This window comes from Choloepus didactylus, chromosome 6 (genome assembly GCF_015220235.1).
Source record: "Choloepus didactylus isolate mChoDid1 chromosome 6, mChoDid1.pri, whole genome shotgun sequence".
NCBI classification, from domain to species: domain Eukaryota; kingdom Metazoa; phylum Chordata; class Mammalia; order Pilosa; family Megalonychidae; genus Choloepus; species Choloepus didactylus.
The window spans coordinates 62941956-62966434 of record NC_051312.1 but is presented as its reverse complement, the minus strand read 5'-3'; the positions used below and the strand labels follow the sequence as shown (position 1 = coordinate 62966434).

Sequence of the window (24479 nt, the reverse complement as noted above, 5' to 3'; positions counted from 1 at the left end):
ACTATAATCAGGATGAAAGGAGTGCTTAATATTCCAAAATCTTTGACTTTGAAGAAACCCAGAGGTTCTTTACCTTTTATATTAGATGTTCCCTGGGCTATGCAAATTGGATTTAAGCAAACTTGACAATGCAAATTACTTAAATTACATTATAAGACAAAAAGACTGCATTCTAGACAGAGATACAGAGTAGTCAGACTGATGAACAAATACTGTCAGGTGAGAGTGGAAGGCTAGCAGCAGCTACCACATGTCCTCCTGCTTCCAGCCTCACCTGGTTTCCTTTGGTTGATGCTTTAAATCTTGCCTGGCCCTTAGGACTACACTGACTCAGGTTCTGGTAGGTTCAACTGGCCCAAAGAGTAAGCACTGGACATAGGTGATCTTTAAGAATCTCTCTATCTCTGAAATTCTATGATTCTGCTTCCTTCCCTTAGTACTCCTCTAAGGGACAAACAAAATACAACATTAAGGATCAATAAAGATCACCAATAAGGACTTTTCTTAGTAAAAGTATCCCACTATGGTAGTAAATATATTTGACAGTTTCCTGTCTGGATAATAGTCACTAGCATTCCTCATGGCAAATGCAGAAAGGACAAAATAGTCAAGTCATGGCCAATCTTATTTCATCGCCTTTAACTTAACTTACTTACTTCCCTTCACCTTGGACTATTCTGAAGCAAATCCAAGATATCATATCATTTCACTAGAAATACATGACTTTTAATAATGGTTCTTGGATTTTATATATATATCTCACACTGGGAGCCAAAAAATATATACGGATTAATTCAAGAGGGGTGTTAACCTATTTTCCCTTTCTTAAAACTTCTACTAGAAGAAAGGAGATTGAAATTGCAAAGTGATAAGAGAGAACATACGCTTAAATAGAATACTCAGTTCAGTCCTAAATTAACATGGACCTTTTTCTTAAACAAAAAAAAACAACAACACAACAAAAAAAGGTTAGCCTTAAAACATCCATTAAGGCAACCTATAACACCAGTATTTCTCTTCAATTTACTTAATTTACATCTAGTACTGGGCACAGCATTACTATACCCCAGTCCTGCAGAAGAGAAAATGGTGTTATCTTCTGAACCCCAAACAGAGGTTGGTTCTTAATGCCTATGGTCTCTGCACACGTCTCACAAAAACAACAAACCCCACAAGTATATATGGTGAGAGGTAGCTTTTAAACTTCCTTTTTCCACCTACATGAGTCAGGGTAAGTGATTCAAAGTGAAGGCATAGGAAATGTTAAAGATAATGTGGAAAGAAGCCTTCTGATCTAGAAAGATGGATCAGCCAAGAAAATGGTTTAGTTACAACTGAAACGGGATAAAATATCTTTAAAAAAAGAAAAGAAAGGCAGCAGAAGGATGATTTCTCTTCTAAGTGGTTTAGACAGTTCAAAAATTAAATTCAAAGTTAATTAGAAATAGCATGACACATATAACAAATACTAACCCAAGTTCCTCTTGTAATTCTTCCCCCACACAAAAAAAGAATGATTTTCAATTTCATTTGTACATGTAATTACAAATTTTGTATTTATTTTTTTGGAGAAAGCACGATTTCAAAATATCACTGTAATTGAGTCAAGCATAAAGGTTTTGTGTTTTTCTGCAAATTCTTCAGATCATATAGCATTAAAACAAGTTTTAACTTTACTCACATTTACTTTTTTAAAAAAACTATGTATTATAATTTGTAGATATAAGAAGTTTCCAAACATATCAAAATAATATGAAAATACATACCACCTCACAATATTACAACAGCAAGAAATAAAATAAACAGAGCAGGTTGGAGGCGTAATGTGAAGCAGACAAGTACCTTGGACACCTATAGCTTTCCCATGATGTGCCCCTTCTCTCCCTCTAACTTCCCCTCTGAGTAGTATTCCCTCCCTCAGATTCCAAGGTCCTTGTGCTCTCCCTTTTAAATCATGCTCTCAGGAGAAAAAAAAAAAAAGTGAAATTCTCATGCACTGAGTAACTTTAAGTATTACTCTTATAGGATTATCTGCATCTTAACAACTTCAAACTTAAAGGAATAACAAGAAAGGAAATTTTAGCATCAGCTAGCAAGCAGGAGAGTGATTTCATTGGTGCCTTTTGAAATCTCATGTTAAATACAGTCGCACATTCAGTCTACAATTAGGTCAGTGCCGAAGACATGAAAATACACACAAAGTAAACCTACCAATTAGGATTTCAACTGTAAGATTTTAATTTTATAGTTCAATTCTTTTCAGCAGTGACATTTCAACTATAAAACTACCTTCGAACTGGAAAACTGTATAACTTGTTATCAATAAAGGTATTCCTGTGCTTAATTGGCAAAAGTCACTCAAGGAAAAAAGTGTGAGGCAACACCAATGCTCCAAAGCCAAAAAGGGCCTGAAATAAATTGGGAAGAGGCTGTTCTACAAGTGATGTTTAAAAAGCTGGCTGTGCTATTCATAACTGGCATTTTCTTAAAATCGTATTGAAAGTTCCAATTATAGTAACTGAAATCATGCAAGTGTATTTGGTTAATTAACCCTAGTTAATATGTTTCATTAGGAAGCACTATAAAGAGTGATAAAGTATGAGAGGAAAAAAATCATGTATAGCACAATTTCAAAGCTATCAAAAGTTATTCAACTTCCTCAATCTTAATTCAAGAAACCTACATTCACTACAGCAAATAATTTTCTGAAATTCAACCACTAGAATTATGCTAAAAATAGAAAACTTTGTTAATACACTTTTATCAAAATGCTAGCATTTTCTATCTTCATATGTACAATATTGAAAAAAAATTAAAACATAACAAAGCTAAACTAACAGAAAACAATGCTTCTGAGCTATTACTAACAATCTGGTGTGGAATCAACACAACAATCCAAAATGGCTAAGATATGTTCCCATATTATGGCAAACACCAAAAGCCATTCATACCATCCTTCTCTCTTTCTCTTCTTTTCTATAGAGACTAGACAGAAAAAAGTACTTGATTTCAAATACTTGCAATGAGGGATAGCCACACAACATGGATCTGGCCAGGAGGGCTATCCTTCCCAAACAAAAAGGCAAAGCCTTGCTCGGAGAAAGCCCCTATGCCACTTTCTCCTTTTTCCTCCCTGAATGTGCATGAAAGGTCCAGAAAGGGTATAGTCCCCTTCACCACAAGACAATATGCAGGAACACAGAGGTCTACACACAGATGACATGGAGAGGTGAAAGGAGCCACCTTAGGAGGCCTGGACTGCCCATCCCTGGACTGCTCATTGCTTAAGAGACATGGAAGCTCTGAGCTGCAGGGTTTTCTGTTAGTGCAGCTGCCTGTATTTGTAACAGATAAAAACACAAAACATTCTCACATAAAAATCAGAATTAAGAGTTGGGAAGAAATCCTCATCAACCCCTCAAATATCCCAACAAGAACCTCAACGACAAACTTGTACTTTTGTTTTCTTCACCTGAGGATGATAAATAACACACAACCAGCACAAAAAAGAGGAGGTGGTGGTGGTTTATGTTTCTATGGAAAAGTGACAGAGATCTGAAATTCCAATGCCAAATAAGTGAGATAAGGCTGGGGGAAGATGAAGGGCATGAATGCAGTATCAGACAGTGATTGTCTAATATAGGCTTTATCTAATATTTCCTCTATGTCAATTTCAACCATTGGTGTAGAAAATAAAGTTTATTTCTTAGGCAGAGGAAATCCCAATTCAGTTTTTAAGTCCGAGCTTTCAGACTTGGGAAGCTTTTCTCCAGGTCATCAGCAAGGCTCTTATCAACTTCATGTAGGATTTTAAGAAAATCTTCCACCTGTGAGCCAAAGAAAAGAACCAAATAAATGTCAGTGAAGGAGAGGGTAGTTTAAGATATTGATTGCTGACTGTAAAAATGCTCCACAGAGGTAGCTACATAGTCCAACCAAAAAAGAAAGTGTTGACAGATCTGCAGATGACAATAACAGTACTTTCTGGATACACCTCTGAAACATTATCAAGTGATTATCCCTTACCATTCTATTTCACTCTTAAGCTAGAATCTATCCTGCCATTACTTCCCCTTCAGGGTCCATTACTGGAGTTTTATTATAATTCTCCTTGCTTACATATCCCCTCACTCCCACATCTGTACTTCAACTTCATTTGCCTAAAAAGTTTCTAGCTTGAAATTGCCTTTAATGGAAACAAATGTATTATCATTTGAAGAACCACAAAAACCTATTGTTGATTCCTGTATAAGAATCTTACCTTTGCTTTATATAAATTCTGATAACTTCAGGACCGAAAGGAATATTATAAATTCAGGGCTGATTCCTTTCTGTTCAAGTTAGAATTGTTACTCAGGCCAGACCTGTGAATTATCCAGCAGAATGATCTATCCAACAAAGGTATCACATCACATGAATGATAATCACTATCTTCTCTGACAATGGCCTCAAAGATAAAGCATTTTATTTAGCAATCCTCTGAAGTTAGCTACCTACACATTTATTCATACTCACCACAGGGTTATACAGAGGCAGAAGGTTTCGAAATGCACATATACACTTTTGTTTGCTTAAATGGCCCTCCTTTAGTCCCAGAGACATGGTTTCCTAAAACACAAAAAGATTTAATCCCAACAAAAGAAAATTTCTAAAGCTTTATCTGGTGAATTGATCTAGAGTTAGGAAAAGTGCTTATGATAAGTTAACTGAAAAGAACAGTCTATAAAAATTGTATATATTGGATTAGGAGTATGTAAAACAATGCACACATAAATATCTGAAGGAAATTATACCAAATCACATCAGTTGCTGGCTTAAGATCATAAAATTATGGCTGATGAATTTTTCCTTTCTCTATTTCCCCAAAGTTATGTAATATAGTTATAATATACTACTTTTACATTTAAAAAAATATATAATAATAATAAAGTTTGGAGCATTAAGCACTCCACAGCTCCTTTTGCCGAAGAAACCATCAATACTTCTTTCCTACCTTTGTTAGTGCCTGAAAAATATTAGAAAGGAATTCACATGAAATATCTTTTAAGATTTTCAAGTGGAAATCATCTTCAGTTAAGTCAGACGTTTTAGTTTCTTCCATATTAGACTCTACCGAGTTCTCTGGTTTCTTCTGACAATGTTCCATATTTTTTAAGACACGAACTAGGCTGTCAATTAGAGGAAGATCTAGTGTACAAACAAATCAAGAGGTACAGAATTGGTTTTCATTCATTCATTCACGTATTCATTCAACAAATAGGTAATGAATAATTTTTGGTGCTAGGAACTGTGTTTTAGGCACTACAGACACAGTGGTAAAAACAAGATTGTCAATACCTCAGCCTTCAGAAAGTTTACATTTTTATATTTTTCAATACATAAACAAATAAAACAGATCATTTCAGATTGCAGTAAGTGCTATGAAGGAAATAAAAAGAATATACCAAAGCAGCCAGACAGGGGGAGCTCTCTGAAAAAGTGACAGTGAATAGAGAACTAAAGGATAAAAAGCAGTCAGCAATGCAAAGAGCCAAGGAAACTATTTCAGGCCAAGGGCCAAGGGCCAAAACTCCAAACAGGAAATGTCATGAAAGGTCTGAAGAACACGTCTAGCGAGCAAGGAAGAAGTGGCACAAGATGAAAGTAGAGTTAGGCACACGTCCTACCATGCAAGGGTCTTGGAGCCCATGTTAAAAAAAATAATTTGGATTTTACACTTCATAAAAATCTTAAACAAAACTTTTAAATGTTATGCTTTATTAAGTTACACGCAAAAACATTCAGTATGATTTCTTAAAAGACTGAATGGTCATTTTAATTAGTCTATAATAAACATAAAACTAAAGCTCAGATTCAAAATATATATTATAGCATGAACATGCTAAAAGATACCTCACACTGATTTAATCACCAATTCTAACCTTACTATTTATGCTTGATAATTACAAATTATGAATCCAGGAAAAAAAAAGTTTTCTATAGTACCGAAATCAAGTATTCAGATTTTTCAAAAATCTAACTTCTTTCCAAACATAAATCATTTATAGTAAATGGAAATTACATTTAAAAAAAATTAGCAACCAGGGAAATTCAGCTGGCCTCTGTAGATTTTCTCAACTGATAAATCAATAAACACTAGAACTTGGATTCTTGTGTATTTTTCCTTTCTCTCTTCCTTGTGCTATCATCAACTCTTGATTCTAATGGCCCCATGCTTTACTCCATGTCACCACCACTGGAGATCACATTAATCTATACCAGCCTCCATTCTCTTTTTCCCACCTCAACCCTAATTCTGCAAGGCTTTCAAGGTTTAGGGGAGGGCAAGGGGGAAAACATCAATCACCACCAATCATAAAAATCATACATAAAGTTTCTAGGCCCATAATATCAGGAAAAGTGTGTTCTTAGCATTTCAAATAAAAACACTAGATATGATTTTCAACAGAAAGATTATATACACAAGGAAATTAAAAAGAGCCAAGAATTCTTTATCTAGCAAAGCTCTCCTTCAAAATTGATGGAGAGTTTAAAATTGTCACAGACAAACAAATGCTGAGAGAATTTGTTAAGAAGAGACCTGCCCTGCAAGAAATACTAAAGGGAATTCTACCGGCTGAGAGAAAGGAGAGACATCTGAAGAAGGGAACAGAATAGAAGAGTATTAGTAACAGTAACGTAAAGGAAAAAAAGACAGGTGGAAAAAATAAATCTGACAAATAAAAACCAAAGGATAAGATGGTTGGTTTAAGAATGTCTTTGCAGTAGTAACTTTGAATTTTAATGGATTAAACTTCCCAATTAAAAGATAAAGACTGGCAGAATGAATTAAAAAGTATCATCTGTCGATCTGCTGTTTACAAGAGACTCATCTTAGAGCCAGTGGCACAAAGAGATTGCCAAGTGAAAGGATGTTAAAAAATATTCCACTCAAGCAGCAGCCAAAAGAAAGTAGGTATATCAATACTAATGTCAGACAAAATAGACCCTAAATGCAAAGATGTCATAAGAGAAAAAGAAGGACACTAAATATTAATGAAAGGGACAATTCACCAAGAAGAAATAACAATCATAAATGTTTACGCACCTAATCAATGAATTCAAAGTACATGAGACAAACATTGCTAAACTGAAGGGAGTAATAGATGTTTCTAAAATAATAGTGGGAGACTTCAATACACCACTCTCTTCTATATAGAACCAGACAGAGGACCAATAAGGAAATTGAAAACCTAAACAATGTGATAAATGAATTAGACCTAATAGACATAGGAAGAGTATGTTAAATCCCAAATTACCAGGATATACATTCTTCTCTAGAGTTCATGGAACGTTCTCCAGGATGGATCATATGCTGGAGCACAAAACAAGTCTCAATCAACTTAAAAAGACTGAAATTATCCAAAGCACATTCTTTGACCATAATGGAATTCAACTAGAAATCAACAACCACCAAAGAACCAGAACAGTCACAAACATTTAGGAAGTTAAACACACTTCAAAACAATCAGTGGGTCTAAGAAGAAACTGCAAGACAAATAGGTAAATATCTAGAGACAAATGAAAAAGAGAACACAACATATCAAAACTTATGGGATGCAGCAAAGGCAGTGCTGAGGGGAAATTTATAACCCTAAATGCGTACATTAAAAAGGAAGAAAGAGCTAAAACCAAAGACCTAACTGAATAACTGAAGAAGCTAGAGAGGGAAGGATCAGCAAACTAACCCTAAAGCAAGTAGAAGAAAAGAAATAACAAGGACTAAAGCAGAAACAGATGATCAGGAGAAAAAAAAAAACAATAGAGAGAATAATAAAACCTAAAGTTGGTTCTTTGAGAACATCAACAAGACTGACAAACCCTTAGCTACACTGACAAAGTCAAAAAGAGAGAAAACCCAAATAAAATTAGAAATGAGAGGGACATTACTGTGGATCCCAATGAAATTTAAAAAATCATACGAAGATATGCTATGAGCAACTGTACGCCACCAAACTAGACAACTTAAAGGAATTGGATAATTTCCAATTAGACAACCTACACAACCTGAAAAGAAATAGAAGAACTCAACAAACGAAACATAAGTAAAGAGATCCAATCAGTCACCAAAAATCTTCCTACAAATAAACACCCAGGGCCATATGGCACCACAGGGGAATTTTACCAACTTCCCAAAAAGTTCTTTCCAAAAAGAACTGACACCATTCCTGTTCAAACGTTTTCAAAAAATTGAAGAAAAAGGAACACTATCTAACTCATTTCATGAAGCTAATATCACTCTAATACCAAAACCAAATAAAGATGCTATAAGAAAGGAAAACTACAGGTCAATCTCCCTAATGAATACAGATGCAAAAATTTTCAACAAAATACTTGCAAATCAAATCCAAAGGTATATTAAAAGAATCATACACCACGACTAAGTGGGGTTCATTCCAGGCATGCAAGGGTGGTTCAACATAAGAAAATCAGTCAATTAAATCATTAACAAATCAAAAGAGAAAAATCAAATGATCACCCCGATAGATGCTGAAAAAGCATTTGACAAAATTCAGCATCATTTTTTGATAAAAACACTTCAAAAGGTAGGAATTGAAGGCAAACTTCCTCAATATGACAAAGGGCATATATGAAAAACCCAGAGCCAGCATAGTACTCAAAGGTGAGAGACTGAAAGCCTTCCCTGTAAGATCAGGAATGAGACAAGGATATCCACTGTCACCATTATTATTCAATAGTGTGCTAAAGTTCTAGCCAGAGCAATTATGCAAGACAAAGAAATAAAAGGCATCCAAATGGGAAAAGAAGAAGCAAAACTGTCATTATTTGCAGATGATATGTTCTTATATTTGGAAAATCTGAGAAATGGACAAAACAGCTACTTGAGCTAATAACAAATTTGGCAAAGTGGCGGGATACAAGATTAATGCGCAAAACATTAGTGTATAGTGTTCCTATACACTAGTAATGACTTAACTGAAGAGGTAATCAAGAAAAAAATTCCATTCACAATGGCAAGTAAAAAAACCAAGTACCTAGGAATAAACTTAACCAAGGATGTAAAAGACCTATACACAGTAAATTACCAAACTTTACTAAAAGAAATCAAAGAGGACCTAAATAGGTGGAAAGATATTCTGTGTTCATGGATAGGAAGGTTAAATGTCGCTAAGATATCAATTCTACCCAAACTGATCTACAGATTCAATGTGATTCCAATCACAATTCCAACACCCTACTTTGCAGACTTGGAAAAGCAAGTTATCAAATTTATTTGGAAGGGAAAGGATCCTCAAATTGCCAAAAAAAAAAAAAAATTCTAAAAAAGAAGAATGAAGTGGGAGGACTTACACTACCAGACTTTAAAGCATACTATAAAGCCACAGAAGTCAAAACAGCATGGTACTGGCACAAAGACAGACATACTGATCAATGGAATCAAATTGAGAGTTTAGAAATAGACCCCCATATATCTATGGTCAGCTGATTTTTGACAAGGCTCACAAATCCACTGAACTGGTACAGAACAGTCTTTTCAACAAACGGGACTGGGAGAACTGGATATCCATATCCAAAAGAATGAAAGAACCCCTATCTCACACCCTACACAAAAATTAACTCAAAGTGGATCAAAGACCTCAATGTAAGAGACAGTACCATGAAACTCCTAGAAGATAAGACAGGGAAGCATCTTCAAGACTTAGTAATAGGAGGTTGCTTCTTAGATCTTACACCCAAAGCACAAGCAATGAAAGAAAAAATAGATAAATGGGAACTCCTCAAAAATCAAAAGCTTCTGTGCCTCAAAGGACTGTGTCAAAAAGGTGAAAAGGCAGCCAACCCAATGGGAGAAAATATTTGGAAACCATATGTCTGATAAGAGACTGATATCCAGCATACATAAAGAAATCCTACAATTCAACAACAAAAGAACAAACAGCCCAATTATAAAATGGGCAAAAGATATGAAAAGACATTTTTTTGAAGAGGAAACACAAATAGCCAAAAAGCACATAAAAAGATGTTTATCTTCACTAGCTATTAAGGAAATGCAAAGCAAAACCATAATGCGATATTTCACACCAATAAGAATGGCTGCCATAAAACAAACAGGAAACTACAAATGCTGCAGAGAAGGTGGAGAAATCAGAACTTTTATTCTTTGCTCATGGGACTGTATAATGATACAGACCCTGTGAAAGACAGTTTGGCAGTTCCTCAAAAAACGAGGTTTTGAATTACCCTCTGATCTGGCAATTTCACTTCTAGGTATATACCCAGAAGATCTGAAGGCAGTGAAACAGACATTTGCACACCAGTGTTCATAGCGGCATTGTTCACAATTGCCAGAGGTGAAAACAATCCAAATGTCCTTCAACAGATGAGTGGATAAACAAAATGTGGTATATACACACAATGGAATATTATGCAGCAGTAAGAAGGAACAAGGTCCAAAAATATGACAAAACGGATGAACCTTGAAGACATAATGCTGAATGCAATAAGTCAGATACAAAAGGAGAGGTACTATATGTTATCATTAATATGAACTCCCTGGACAAGGTAAAATCAGTATCTTATAATGTAGACTATAGGGTAACTAGAGATAGACAGAGGCCAGTGAAGGGGGAATGATTACCTAATATGTACTCATCACCTCTGTGATGATAATTCATTAATGGGATTATAAGTATCAGTGCTACACTGAAGGCAAAAATGATTGAAAGGGGTTGTTTAAAGGCATGTATCCCACAGACTAGCACCACAAATAACTGTTTGCATGATATACAACAACAGAATGGTATACTGGAAAAACCACCTATTGCATATTAATAGACTATATTTAACAGGAATACCTTACCAGTACCACACTAATATTAAGGATAAATAATTAGGGGCTGATAAGAACTTTGGGGTGTTTTTGGGTTATGATAATTTTTTAATATTGAGAGTGATGATGATTGTATAACTAAGAGAAGATTACGTAAGACAATAATTGTTTATCTTAGATAGAATACATGTCACATGAAATTAGTACCCCCTACTTAATAAGTCAAGCCCTCAATCTTGAGGGTTGCTCTTGTGAAACTTATGGTTCTAAAGGGGAGGCTAAGCCTACCTATAACTATGCCTGGGAGTCACCTCCAGAAAACCTCTTTTGTTGTTTAGATGCAACCTTTCTCTCTTTAAGCCCACCTCTGCAAATAAATCCATTATCCTCCCCACAATGTGGGACCATGACTCCCAGGGTAGTGAGTCTCCCTGGTGACATGGGACACGACTCCCAGGAATGAGCCTGGCCCTGGCTTTGAGGGACTGAGAATGCCTTTTTGACTAAAAGGGGGAAAAGAAAGGTAACAAAATAAGGTTTCAGTGGCTAAGAGATTTCAAATAGAGTCGAGAGGCTATCCTGTAAGTTTCCCTTATGCAAGCTCCAGTTAGATATTCCAAAGGCCCACAGTATGTCAAAAACACTAGTCAACAGTAGTCCCCAAAACACTTTGGTCCCTATCTGAGACTCTATAAAAGTTTCATTCACTAAGCTTACTTTTCAGAAAGTTAAATCCTCCAAAGTGTTCCTATGCCAGACAAGTCCCAAAACCCAGAGGCAAAATTCTCTTTAAGAACATCAACTAGAGGCATCCGCCTTCCCCATAATGTCAAAACCCCTTTTTAACATGAACAAATTAGGGTGGTCACTGCTAAGATATCCCTGAAGATTGAGAAAATGATCAAACAAGACAGAGGGACAGCAACAGACAAGATAGGATTTAACAAAGGATTACAAATACTGAATCTTCATATAATTTTTTTTTGTTTATTTCTAACATACTAGAATAGCTAGAAGGAAAAAACTGACATGGTGGAACTGTAACCCATAACATGCTTTAAAATTTGCTCTATAGCTACTTGTTAAATTGTATTCAAATGTTATCACATTTCTGTATATGTTATATTTCACAGTAAGGAAATAACTGAAATTGTGGGCCTGTAACCCAGAATATTCTTTGAAACTTGCTCTATAACTACTTGTTAAATCATACTTTGAAAGTTGTCATTTTTTGGTATATATATTATATTTCACAATAAAAAAATGTAAAAAAAAAAAGTGTGATGGGTTGTAGTGATGTGAGGACAGTATCATAAATGTTGTTAACACTACTAATTGTAAAATGGGAAATGTTATATTGTATGTTACCACAATAAATGTTTTAAAAAAATAAAAAAATTAATATGCAGAAATCAACAATCTTCATAGGTACTAACAACAATAAATCAGTGGAAGAAAAGACTCAACTCACAGACAATAGCAACCCAAAAGATAAACTATCTAGGAATAAAACTAGTAAGAAATATATAAGATCTATAAAAACGAAGGCTTAAAACATTACTTAGGGACACAAAATAAAACTTGAACTAATGCAAAAGCATAACATGGTTTTGGATAGTCTATAAATTTAATATAATCTCAATAAAAGTCCCAGGATATTTTGTTTTGTTTTGTTTTTGTAACCTGTCAATCTAATTCAGTGCTAAACAAGAATAGTCCAAAACATTCTGAAAAATTAGAATGAAGGCATACTAGCCAACTAGGTATTAAAACATAAAGCTTTAATAATTAAACAGTATGGGTGCAAGTACATGAATAGATCAATGGAACAGAATAAAGTATATAAAATTCAGAATATGATAAAGAAGAAATTTTGAATCAGTGGCAATAAAATGGGTTATTCACCAGATGATAACAGATTAAATTCTAGATGAATCATGGATCATGAATTTATTCATAGTCATAAAAATCATTCCATGAATGAAATTTATTTACATAGAAAAATATTCATTTTATATTTCTAAGCGAAAAAGGCTGACTAAAAAGAAGTACTTAATATATATGTATCTTTATCCTCACTTGGATAAAGAACATGAAACTATTAGGCTTTATTGTGACTTATTATGCACTAAGAATGTACTACTCATTATTAAGCAGATCAATCCATCAATTAATTTTCTAGGTGACTAACAATAAATAGCTCTGGAAGATGGGATCACAAGCACTGTTTCCTTGATGATGTTTATAAATTTCACAAATTTTCTGTATTGGGTATGCAATATTTTTGTAATTAGGAAAACAAAACATAAAAAGGTAAAATGAGAGAAAGAATCTAATGAATAACTAACACAAGTCCAGACTTTAAAATCTGATAGACTAGAACTTAATTTATTGAACCAAAACAATACTTGCCTTTTTCTACCTTTAGATATTCCTGTTCAGTTTGTGAAACAAAGATGGCAGATAACACTGAAAAAACAGAGGCTAGCACTGTTTTCTGTTCTTGAAGTATGATGGGTGGATCATTAGACTGGCAGAATTCATGGCAAACCAGGTCAAAAAGCAAATTCCAAGTGTCTTTTCCAGCATCAGGACACTGTACTTGATAAATATGACAAAGAAAGTAGTAATTTAAAGCAGAAAATAACTGCATGCATAACTGTAGTGCTTCCCCATAAACATCTTACCAATTGCTTGAATTCCATCATCCACTGTGGTAAGTAGCTGTAAGATGTGCATGTAAACATCCAGCCCTTCTGGATTTTCTGAACTAAATACAAAAAGCAAGAGCACTGAATAAATAACTCTACCGTCTACAGGATTAAAATCATTCACTCATTCAACAAATATTTATTACTATGTACTAGCCACTGCCCTAGATGCTGAGGATTAAACAGGGAACAGGTCAGAATCTCTCTGGTCATTAGAACTTACATTCTAATGGGCAGAAATAGTAAAAAACAAAAACAAAAACAAATATTAATCAGCGCGTGTAAAACAAGAAGCAAAACTTCTCATTGACCCTGTCCCACAAAAGCAACAATGCAGAAACTTGCTGGATTACTTAAATAATCAAAACAAAAAAACAATTGAGAATTCTATAGGGGAATGTATGGCCCACTGCACCAAGTATCAAAAATAATGATGTTCTTAAACCTTTAAAGGATTATCCTAGTTCTCTGAGAACACTAAAACCATACAAGCATAATTCTTGTGACCAACTGTTTGATGCCCAGAAACTTGCCACCTTAGTTTTTCAATCAAGGAACCAAGGGCAAAGACAGCATACAAATTAGAAAGATGATACCGTAAATATGTACGTTTTCAGGTATATGTTAGGACTAGGAAAACAGATACATGAGACGGTGTCCCTGCATTCATGACATTTATGGTCTAAAAGAAAAGATAACTAAAGGGGGAATTACAATTATGTGATATGAATGTTACACTGGAGGAACTACAGGTATCAGGATACCACATAGCAAGCAGACTAATAAAGTTTGGAGGATCAGAGAAGATATCTTAAGAGAAACGATGTTTACACATCTAAAGGGAGAAGAAGTATCTAAATTAGGGAAACTGTTCAAAGACTTGGAGACAAGAGAGCTTAGTTCATTTGAAGAACGAAGGAAATTTCATATGGCTGGAACACAGAGTACAAGAATAAGGATGGACGAGCACTAGGCAGGGCTTTATAAAGCATGTTTAAAACACAACAAAACAAAAAACCCTGGACTTTATCCTAAGGAATCAACTGAAGAGCTTTAAGAATGAAAGTGAGAGGATAGTGTATTCTGTGGAAAGACTGCTCTAGCATTCTAGGCGTGGAAGGAGCAAGGCAGGGAGCTTAGATGAGAGAATGTTCCAGTTGTCCAGGTGAGAGACAATAGCAGTCTGGTGGTTGCATGGATTCCAGGAAAACTCAGGAGCAAGTTTTAGACTAGCCATGGGAAAAGAGTAGACAAAAGTGAGTAATGGCTTCCTCATTTCTTCCACATTATCCAAATGGAATAATGACTGCATCATTTAGTGAGCTAAAGACTAGCGAAGCTGGTGTGAGGGAAAGATGGTAGGTTTAATCCTCACTTGGATAAAGAACATGAAACTAATAGACTTTATTGTGACTTATTATGCGCTAAGAATGTACTATTCACTATCAAACAGATCAATCCATCAGTTAATTTTCTAGGTGACTAACAATAAATAGTTGCTTAGCCTACAAGACCTTGTAATCACTACTGGCAAGACATAAGAGCCCAAAGTCAGCCTCTAACCCAAGACTGGCATATATAAAGGAGCAAGAAAACAAGTGATGCCCTATAGAAGCTGTTAAATGTTTAATGTAAAACAAAGTACAAGAAAATCTTTTCCCCTTGATTTAAATTACAAAAACTACTGATAATTTTATAACAGCAACTACAACTCATGTTGAACAATAGCCTAGAGTTAAATGAGTTAGATGGGTACCTGTAACCATGATTCTTGCCCATAACCATTATGATTCTTGCCAACAGCAAATATATTGTCACCATAGACAGTAGTGGTAAATAAAACCTAACAAAGATAGCTGTGACCTATTCATCCTGTCTAAAGGAAACTAAGATGTCTTTCACATCTTTTACTTCTAACAACTGGATCTTCCCTGAATATTATGCACAGTAAGGCTCACCTACCGTACTTGCTTGGCAGCTTCAAGTACACAGGGAACAATCTTAAACACTGGTCGCTCTTCAGAATCTTCTTGGGGCTGGTCCACAGGCTGAGCAGCCCCATTTCTAATCCATTCCAACATGAGCGTCTCATCCAAATCAAAGAGCTTGTCTACAACCTCTCCCACCTTCACCAGCAAGTCAACTGCAGAGAATAAAGCAGATACTAAATTGAGAAACAAAATGTTAAAACAGGTTAATCTAAATTCCTAAAGCAACCCCAGGAAAGCCAAATCTTGCCAAAGCATTACTTATTCCAAGGGCAAATGACCTCCTATGTTTAAATTTGCTTGTCTTCCTTCATTTTTAAATGGTGGACTTACCAGTGTCATGGGAGTATACAAATATATTTTATATCTTGAATCAAAATACTTTCTCACCCTGCACTTAATCTTTTTTTTAAAAGTAGGTTTCAGAAAGTTACATGATTTCCCAATAATTAAATATGATCTAAAAATTTTTTCCAGATTACATTGTGACTTACCATTTGTCGAACTTGATATGATGAAGCAAATGCTATCATAGATAAGCGGATGTTCTCTAATCCTTTCAACCCAGACACTGGCCACTTCTGTCTGGGAAAGGCAAGTAAGCAACAACCTACATGATATATGTGTGCTTAATTTCTATCTTTGAAAAATGGTAAAGGAAATTCAAGTAAATGAAAATTTCTTAAGAATTTACTATTAATTAACTTACGGGTGAGTGTATGGAACCCATAAAAAGAAAAAAAGCATACCTGCTTGTTTCCAGCAGAGTAGGAGGGTCTGACTCATATAAGCAGTGCAATAGTACCTGTCTACAAAAACAAAAAAGTTAACCCAAAATGCCTTGCTTTTAGACTTTTCAAGTAATTATTTTTATTTTTAATGTATTTTTTATTGTGAACTTTAACATATACACATAACAGTGATAACTTTCAAAGTATGATTCAATAAGTAGTTAGAGAACAAATCTCAAAAAATGTCATGGGTCACAGTTCCACAACTTCAGCTTCTTCCATTATTGCAAAATATAACATATATACAGAAAGGCATTAACTTTTGATGTGCAGGTCAGCAAGCAGTTACATAGGTAATTTCAAAAATTATTATGGATTACAGTTCCACAGTTTGAGTTCTTTATTTATTATGCAATATAAGGTATATACAGAAAGGTGATGACTTTCAAAGCACAATTCAACAAATATCTATAGAGCAAATTTCAAAGGGCATTATAGGTTACAGCTCCACCATGTCATTTACCTCCTTCCAGCTTTTCCAACACCCCAGCATTTAAATATACATATGTATTTATATAAAGTTTCAGTATTCATAGACTTTTGTTAAATGTTATCTTGTTACTACCCCTTCCTCTCACTTAACTCCTTTCTCCATCTTCAGGGGTGTCTAGGCAGTGAGCACCCTAACTTGTTCATACTGAAATGGGATATCAACCGTATGGGGAAGGGGGCTGCTTCTGATTGTTTTTCTTAAACAGGTTGTTGCCTCTGGGTTTTAGGACTTGTCTGGCAAAGGAACACTCTAATGGATTCACGTTTCAGACATAAAACTTAGTGAGTGAATCTTTTATAGAACCTCAGGTAGGGAAATAGGTATTTGGGAACTACTTTTGCTAAGGGCATGGCTTACTGTGGCCATTTGGGATGTCTAGCTGGAGCTTGCATAAGAGGAACCTCCAGGATAGCATCTTGACTCTATTTCTGGAATCTCTCAGCCACTGTGACCTCAGCTTGTTACTTTTCTTTTTTCCCCGCTTTGGTCAAGTAGACATTTTCAATCCCTTGTTGCCGGGCCAGACTCATTCCTGGGCGTCCTGTCCCATGTCTCTAGGGAGATTCATTCCCCTGGGAGTCATGTCCCTCATGGGGTGGAGGTTAATGAATTTACTTGCTGAATTGGGCTTAGAGAGAGAAAGGCCACATCTGAGCAACAAAGAGGTTCCCTGGAGGTGCCTCTTAATCATAATTATAGGAGGGCTCAACCTTCCATTTACAACCCTAAGTTTCACAAGAGCAAGCCTCAAGTCAAGGGTTTGATTTATTAAGTAGTGGGTTCCTAATTTCACGTAATATATATTCTATCCCAAGATAAACTGTCAGGTTTTTATATTATCTTCACTTAGTTGTACAATCATCATCACTCTCAACTTTAAACAATTATCATAACATAATACATCCCAGAGCTCTTATTAGCTGCTCATTATTCATCCCTAGTGTTAGTGTGGTGTTCGTAAGATATTCCTATTACATATAGTCTTAAATATATAATGGGTAGTTTTTCCATATACCACTCTGTTGTTAGCCCTCTGCAGCAGTGTCATACCTTGTAAGTATATCATGCTAACACTTATTTAGGTTTGTGGTACTACTCTGTGGGTTTACATGCCTTTAAACAACCATTTACAAACATGTTCACCTTTAAAGCATCACTGATACTTATAATCCCATTAATGAACCATAGTCACACCTGACCACTCCCATACCATTAAGTTCACCCTCATTATCATATCTGTACATATTAGATTATCATTCCCTGCGCCCGTATGAATGTATTATGTCCCCCAAAACACCATTATCTTTGATGTAATCTTACGTGGGCAGACATATCAGTGTTGATTAGATTGTAATTCTTTGAGTGTTTCCATGGTGATGCACCCCACTCAACTGTGGGTGATGACTCTGCTTGGATAATTTCTATGGAGGTGTGGCCCTGCCCATTCCGCATGGGCCTTGATTAGTTTACTGGAGCAATATACAAGCTCAGACAGAAGGAGCGAGCTTGCTACAGCCAAGAGGGACACTGTGAAGAACACACCAGAGCTGAGAGAGTAGCTTCAGATGACAGACAGTTTGAAGACGGTCGTTGAAAGTAGACTCTTGCTCCGGAGAAGCTAAGAGAGGACAAACATCCCAAGAGCAACCAAGAGTGACATTTTTGAGGAGCTGCAGTCTAGAGAAGAACATCCTGGGAGAAAGACATTCTGAAACCAGAACTTTGGAGCAGACGCCAGCCACGTGCCTTCCCAGCTGACAGAGGTTTTCTGGACGCCGTTGGCCATCCTCCAGTGAAGGTACCCGATTGCTGATGTGTTACCTTGGACACTTAACGGCCTGAAGACTGTAACTTTGAAACCAAATAACCCCCCATTTATAAAAGCCAATCCATCTCTGGTGTTTTGCAAATAGGCAGCATTAGCAAACTAGAACATTCCCCCTTCACTAACTTCTGTCTATCTCAAGATCCCGTATATTCTGCATTATAAGACATTTATTTTACATTTTTCATGGAATTCACATTAGTGGTAACATACATTATCTCTCCTTTTCTGTCTGGCTTATTTCACTCAGCAATATGTCTTCAAGTTTCATCCAAGTTGTCATGTTTCACGATCTCATTTTTTCTCACTGCTGCATAGTATTCCATCATATGTATATCCCACATTTTGTCTATCCACTCATTTTTTTGAAGGACACTTGGATTGTTTCCATCTCTTGGCAATTGTGAACAATGCCGCTATGAACACTGGTGTGCAAATATCTGTTTGTGTCACAGTTTTCAGATCTTTTGGGTAAATACTGAGAAATGAAATTACTATAATGTAGGGTAACTCAATATCTAGTTTTCTGAGGAACCGCCAAACTATCTTACGCAGTGGCTGTTCCATTATACGGTCCCACCAGCAATGAATAAGAGTTCCTATTTCTCCACATCCTCTGCAGCATTTGTAGTTTCATGTTTGTTTAATGGCAGCCATTCTTATTGGTGTGAGATGATATCACACTGTGGCTTGATTTGCATCTCCCTAACAGTGAAGATGAACATTTTTTCATGTGTTTTTTAGCCATTTGTATTTCCTCTTTGGAGAAATGTCTTTTCATACCTTTTGCCAATTCTATAATTGGGCTGTTTGTACTATCATCATTGAGTGGTAGGATTTCTTTATAAGTGCAAGGTATCAGTCTCTTAACAGATACATGGTTTCCAAATACTTTTTCCCATTGCACTGGCTGCCTCTTCACCTTTTTGACAAATTCCTTTGAGGTACAGAAGCTTTTAATTTTGAGGAGTTCCCATTTATCTATTTTTTCTTTCACTGCTTGTGCTTTGGGTGTAAGGTCTAAGAAGCAACCTCCTAATACCTGATCTTGAAGGTATTTCCCTACATTATCTTCTAGGAGTTTTATGGTACTGTCTCTCATATTGAGGTCTTTGATCCACTTTGAGTTAATTTTTGTATAGGATGCGAGATAGAGGTCTTGCATTATTTTAGATGTGGGTATCCAGTTCTCCCAGCCCCATGTGCTGAATAGACTGTTCTGTCCCAGGTTAGTGGATTTGGGGGCTGTTCTAGTTTGCTAATGCTGCCAGAATGCAAAACACCAGAAATGGATCGGCTCTTATAAATGGGGTTTATCTGGTTACAAAGTTACAGTCTTAAGGCTATAAAGTGTCCAAGGTAGGTCATCAATAATCGGGTACCTTCACTGGAGGATGGCCAATAGTGTCCAGAAAACCTCTGCTAGCTGGGAAGGCATGTGGCTGGTGTCTGCTCCAGAGCTCTGGTTTCAAAATGACTTTCTCCCAGGACGTTCCTCTCTAGGCTGCAGCTTCTCTCCAAAATATCACTCTCAGTTGCTCTTGGGGTGTTTGTCCTCTCTCAGCACTCTGGAGCAAAAGTCTGCTTTCAAAGGCCATCTCCAAAATGTCTCTGTAAACTGCAGTTCCTCTCTCAGCTCCTGTGCCTTTTTCAAAGTGTCCCTCTTTGCTGTAGCAAGTTTGTTCCTTCTGTCTGAGATTATATAGTGCTCCAATAAACTCATCAAGGCCCATGCTGAATGGGCGGGGCCACACCTCCACAGAAACTATCCAATCAGAGTCATCACCCACAGTTGGGTGGGGCACATCTCCATGGAAACACTCAAAGAATTTCAAAATCTAATCAACATTAATATGTCTGCCCACACAAGACTGCATCAAAGAACATGGCATTTTCTGGGGGACATAATATACAAACTGCTACAGGGGCCTTATCAAAAATCAGTCGACCATAGGTCTGGGGGTCTATTTCTGAATTCTCAATTTGATTCCATTGTTCAATATGTCTGTCTTTATGCCAATGCTGTTTTGACTACTGTGGCTTTACAGTAGGCTTTAAAGTCTGGAAGTGTAAGTCTCCCACTTTGCTTTTCTTTTTTAGAATGTTTTTAGCAATTCGAGGCCCCTTTCCCTTCCAAATAAATTTGATAACTAGCTTTTCCAAATCTGCAAAGTAGGTTGTTGGAATCTGATTGGCATTCCATTGATTCTGTAGATCAGTTTTGGTAGGATTGACATTTTAACAAAGCTTAGCCTTCCTATCCATGAACATGGAATATTTTTCCATCTCTTTATATCACCTTTTATTTCTTTTAGTAAAGTTACATAATTTTCTGTTTAGAGGTCTTTTACCTCCTTGGTTAAGTTTATTCCTAGGTACTTGATTTTTTTAATTGCTATTGTGAATGGAATCTTTTTCTTGAGTGTCTCTTCAGTTAGGTCATTACTAGTGTATAGGAACATTACTGACTTATGTGTGCTAATCTTGTATTCCGCCACTTTGCTGAATTTGTTTATTAGCTCAAGTAGATTATGTGACTGATTGCTCAGGGTTTTCAAAATATAAGATCATACCATCTGCAAATGACAGTTTTACTTCTTCCTTTCCAATCTGGATGCCTTTTATTTCTTTGTCTTGCCAGATTGCTCTGGCTAGAACTTCTACCACAATGTTGAATAACAGCAGTGAGAGCAGGCATCCTTGTCTTGTTCCTGGTTTTAGAGGGAAGGCTTTCAGTCTCTCACCACTGAGTACTATGCTGGCTGTGAGTTTTTCACATATGCCCTTTATCATATTGAGGAAGTCGCCTTCAATTCCTATCTTTTGAAGTGTTTTTATCAAAAAAGGATGCTGAAATTCTGTCGAATGCTTTTTAGCATCTATTGAGATGATCATCTGATTTTTTCCCTTTTGACTTGTTAATGTGCTGTATTACACTGATTGATTTTTTTATGTTGAATCACCTTTGCATGCCTGGAATGAACACCACATGGTCATGGTGTATGATTTTTTTTATGTGTCTTTGAATTTGATTTGCAAGTATTTTGTTGAGAATTTCTGCATCTACGTTCATTAAGGAGACTGGCCTGTAGTTTTCTTCTCTGGTAGCATCTTTATCTGGTTTTGGCATTTGAGTGAAGTTGGCTTCATAAAATGAGTTAGGTAGTGTACTAGTTTGGATATATTATGTCTTACCAAAAGCCATATTCTTTAATGCAATCTTGTGGGGGCAGACGTATTAGTGTTGATTAGGTTGGAATCTTTCAGTTGAGTGTTTCCATGGGGATGTGACTCAATCAACTGTGAGTGAAACATTTCACTGGATATTTTCCATGGAGATATGGACCCCACCCATTCAGGGTGCATCTTGATTTAATCACTGGAGTCCTATAAAAGAGCTCACAAACAGAAGGACCTCAGAGCAGCTGAGAGTGACATTTTGGGGAGCAGCTGAGAAAGAAAGTTTGGAGACAGCTGTTGAAAGCAGACTTTTTCTAACTTTGGAGATGCTAGCCCAAAGTTGCTCCAGAGAAGCTAACAGGACAAAACGTCCCAAGAGCAACATTTTGAAGAATGCGCAGGAGCTGAGAGAGGAACTGGAACACAATCCAGGATCAGCAAATGCCAACCACGTGCTTTCCCAGCTAGCAGAGGTTTTCCAGATGCCACTGGCCTTCCTTCGGTGAAGGTATACTTGTATTGATGCCTTAATTTGGACATTTTCATGGCCTTCAGACTGTAAACTTGTAACCAAATAAAACCCCTGTTCCGGTTTGCTAATGCTGCCATTGTGCACAAACCCAGAAATGGATTGGCTTTTATAAGAATGTTAATAATAGGGCAGCATATAGGGAACTCTGTATTTTTTGCATGATTTTTCTGTAAACCTACAACTTCTCTAATAAAAAATAAATAGAAGAACACAATTTTGCCAAGTTCTTTGCCACTTTAACAAGGATCGTCTTTCCTCCAGTTTCCAATAATACACTAACCATTTCCATCTAAGGCCTCATCAGAAGTACCTTTAACATCCGTATTTCTACTGACAGTCTCTTCAAAGCAATCTAGATTTTTTTTTAATCAAGCACCTCACAATTTTTCCAGCCTCTTATCCATTACCCAATTGCAAAGCCGTTTCCACATTCTTAGCTTTGTCACAGCAGCACTCAACTCCCAGTACCAAAAACCACAGAACAGCAGTTGAGACCTGAACATGTCTTTTGTGGGGAACATGATTCAATCCCCAACAAATATGGACATAAAAGCCTATGAGATACAAATTTATATATAGATAAAGAATAATTATAAAGTAAACACTCATGTTTCCAAGAAACAGAACAGTGTTGCACATGGTAGCACCCCCATGACCCTTCCAAATCGTAATGCCCTCTTGGCCACTTAGAAATGACTAGTATTCTGCTTCTCCAGCACTCATGTCCCTGTTTGCTCTATAGTTTTATTCTAATGTTTCAGTTTTGCTTATTTTTGAACTTTACATAAACTATATTATACGTATTGAGTCTTTATTCTTTTGTTCAACATTATGTATATCTGAGAACAACCCATGTTGTTCCTGTCACTGTTCTTTGATTCAGTGCTGCAGAACATTCCTGTGTATGAACCTAATTTATTCGTCCAGCCTTCTACTGATGGACATTTGGGTTAATTCTAATTTGTAGCTATTTCAGGCAATGCTCCTATAATTTTTGTATAAATAGGCTGACATTTATGTGAATGGGTTTCTCTTACTATATACCTATGAGTGGCACTGCTGGGTCATAGGACATGAATATCTTCCAATTTGACAAGATAATGCCCAACTGTTCTAAAACAGTTGAACATATTTACATCCCATCAGCAATGTAAATTGTTCTATATTAATTAAGATAAGCATCTAAATGGATGAAATAAATATACCTCCTGTTCCAGTTTGCTAATGCTGCCATTTTGCAAAACACCAGAAACAGATTGGCTTTATATAAACAGATTGGTTTATTTGGTTACAAAGTTAGAGTCTTAAGGCCATAAAGCGTCCAAGGTAAGGCATCAACAACTGAGTACATTCACTAAAAGATGGCCAATGGCATCCGGAAAACCTCTGTCATCTGGGAAGGCACAGGCATGTGGCTGGCATCTGCTCCAGAGTTTCAAAATGGCTTTTTCCCAGGATGTTTCTCTCTAGGTGTCTGGGGATGTTCTCTTAGTTTCTTCCATGCAAATTCTGGACTAGCAAAAGTCTACTTTCAATGGCCATCTTCAAAATGTCTCTGTTGGCTACAGCTGCAACAGAATGTCACTCTCAATTGCTCTGAGGTCCCTTTGTTTGTGAGCTCTTTTTACAGGACTCCAGTGAACTAATCAAGACCCACCCTGATTGGGCGGGGCCACATTTCCATGGAAACATTCAATCAGAAGGTTCCAAACTAATCAACACTAATTCATCTGCCCCCACAAGACTGCATTAAAGAACATGGTGCTTTGGGGGACATAATATATCTGTGCTGGTTTGAATGTATTATGTCCTCCAAAATACCATCGTCTTTGATGCAATCTTGTGTGGGCAGACATATTAGTGTTGATTAAGATTTTGGAATCCTTTGGGTGTTTCCATGGAGATGTGATTCAATCAACTGTGATTGGATAATTTCTATGGAGGTGTTGTCCCACCCATTCAGGGTGGGTCTGAATTGAATTACTGGAGCACTATATAAGCTCAGACAGAAGAAGCGAGCTTGCTACAGCCAAGAGGGACACTTTGAAGAATGCACAGAAGCTGAGAGAGCAGCTGCAGATGAGAGACAGTTTGAAGATGGCCATTGAAAGCACTCTTGCTTCGGAGA

The 24479-nt window shown here is 36.4% G+C and overlaps 1 protein-coding gene across 1 annotated transcript in view; it reads right to left on the bottom strand.

Annotated features, from left to right (window-relative positions):
* Positions 1 to 1537: 1537 nt before the first annotated feature.
* SAAL1 (serum amyloid A like 1) overlaps positions 1538 to 24479 on the bottom strand; it is a 39866-nt gene continuing 16924 nt past the window's right edge. The window contains exons 5-12 of the mRNA XM_037840976.1: positions 16280 to 16339; positions 16025 to 16140; positions 15505 to 15685; positions 13519 to 13601; positions 13244 to 13432; positions 4994 to 5187; positions 4516 to 4608; positions 1538 to 3827 (exon numbers count right to left, since the gene is read on the bottom strand). Of these exons, the coding sequence (XP_037696904.1) occupies positions 3735 to 3827; positions 4516 to 4608; positions 4994 to 5187; positions 13244 to 13432; positions 13519 to 13601; positions 15505 to 15685; positions 16025 to 16140; positions 16280 to 16339 (1009 nt within the window). The 3' untranslated portion in view covers positions 1538 to 3734. The remainder of the gene's footprint in view (positions 3828 to 4515; positions 4609 to 4993; positions 5188 to 13243; positions 13433 to 13518; positions 13602 to 15504; positions 15686 to 16024; positions 16141 to 16279; positions 16340 to 24479) is intronic.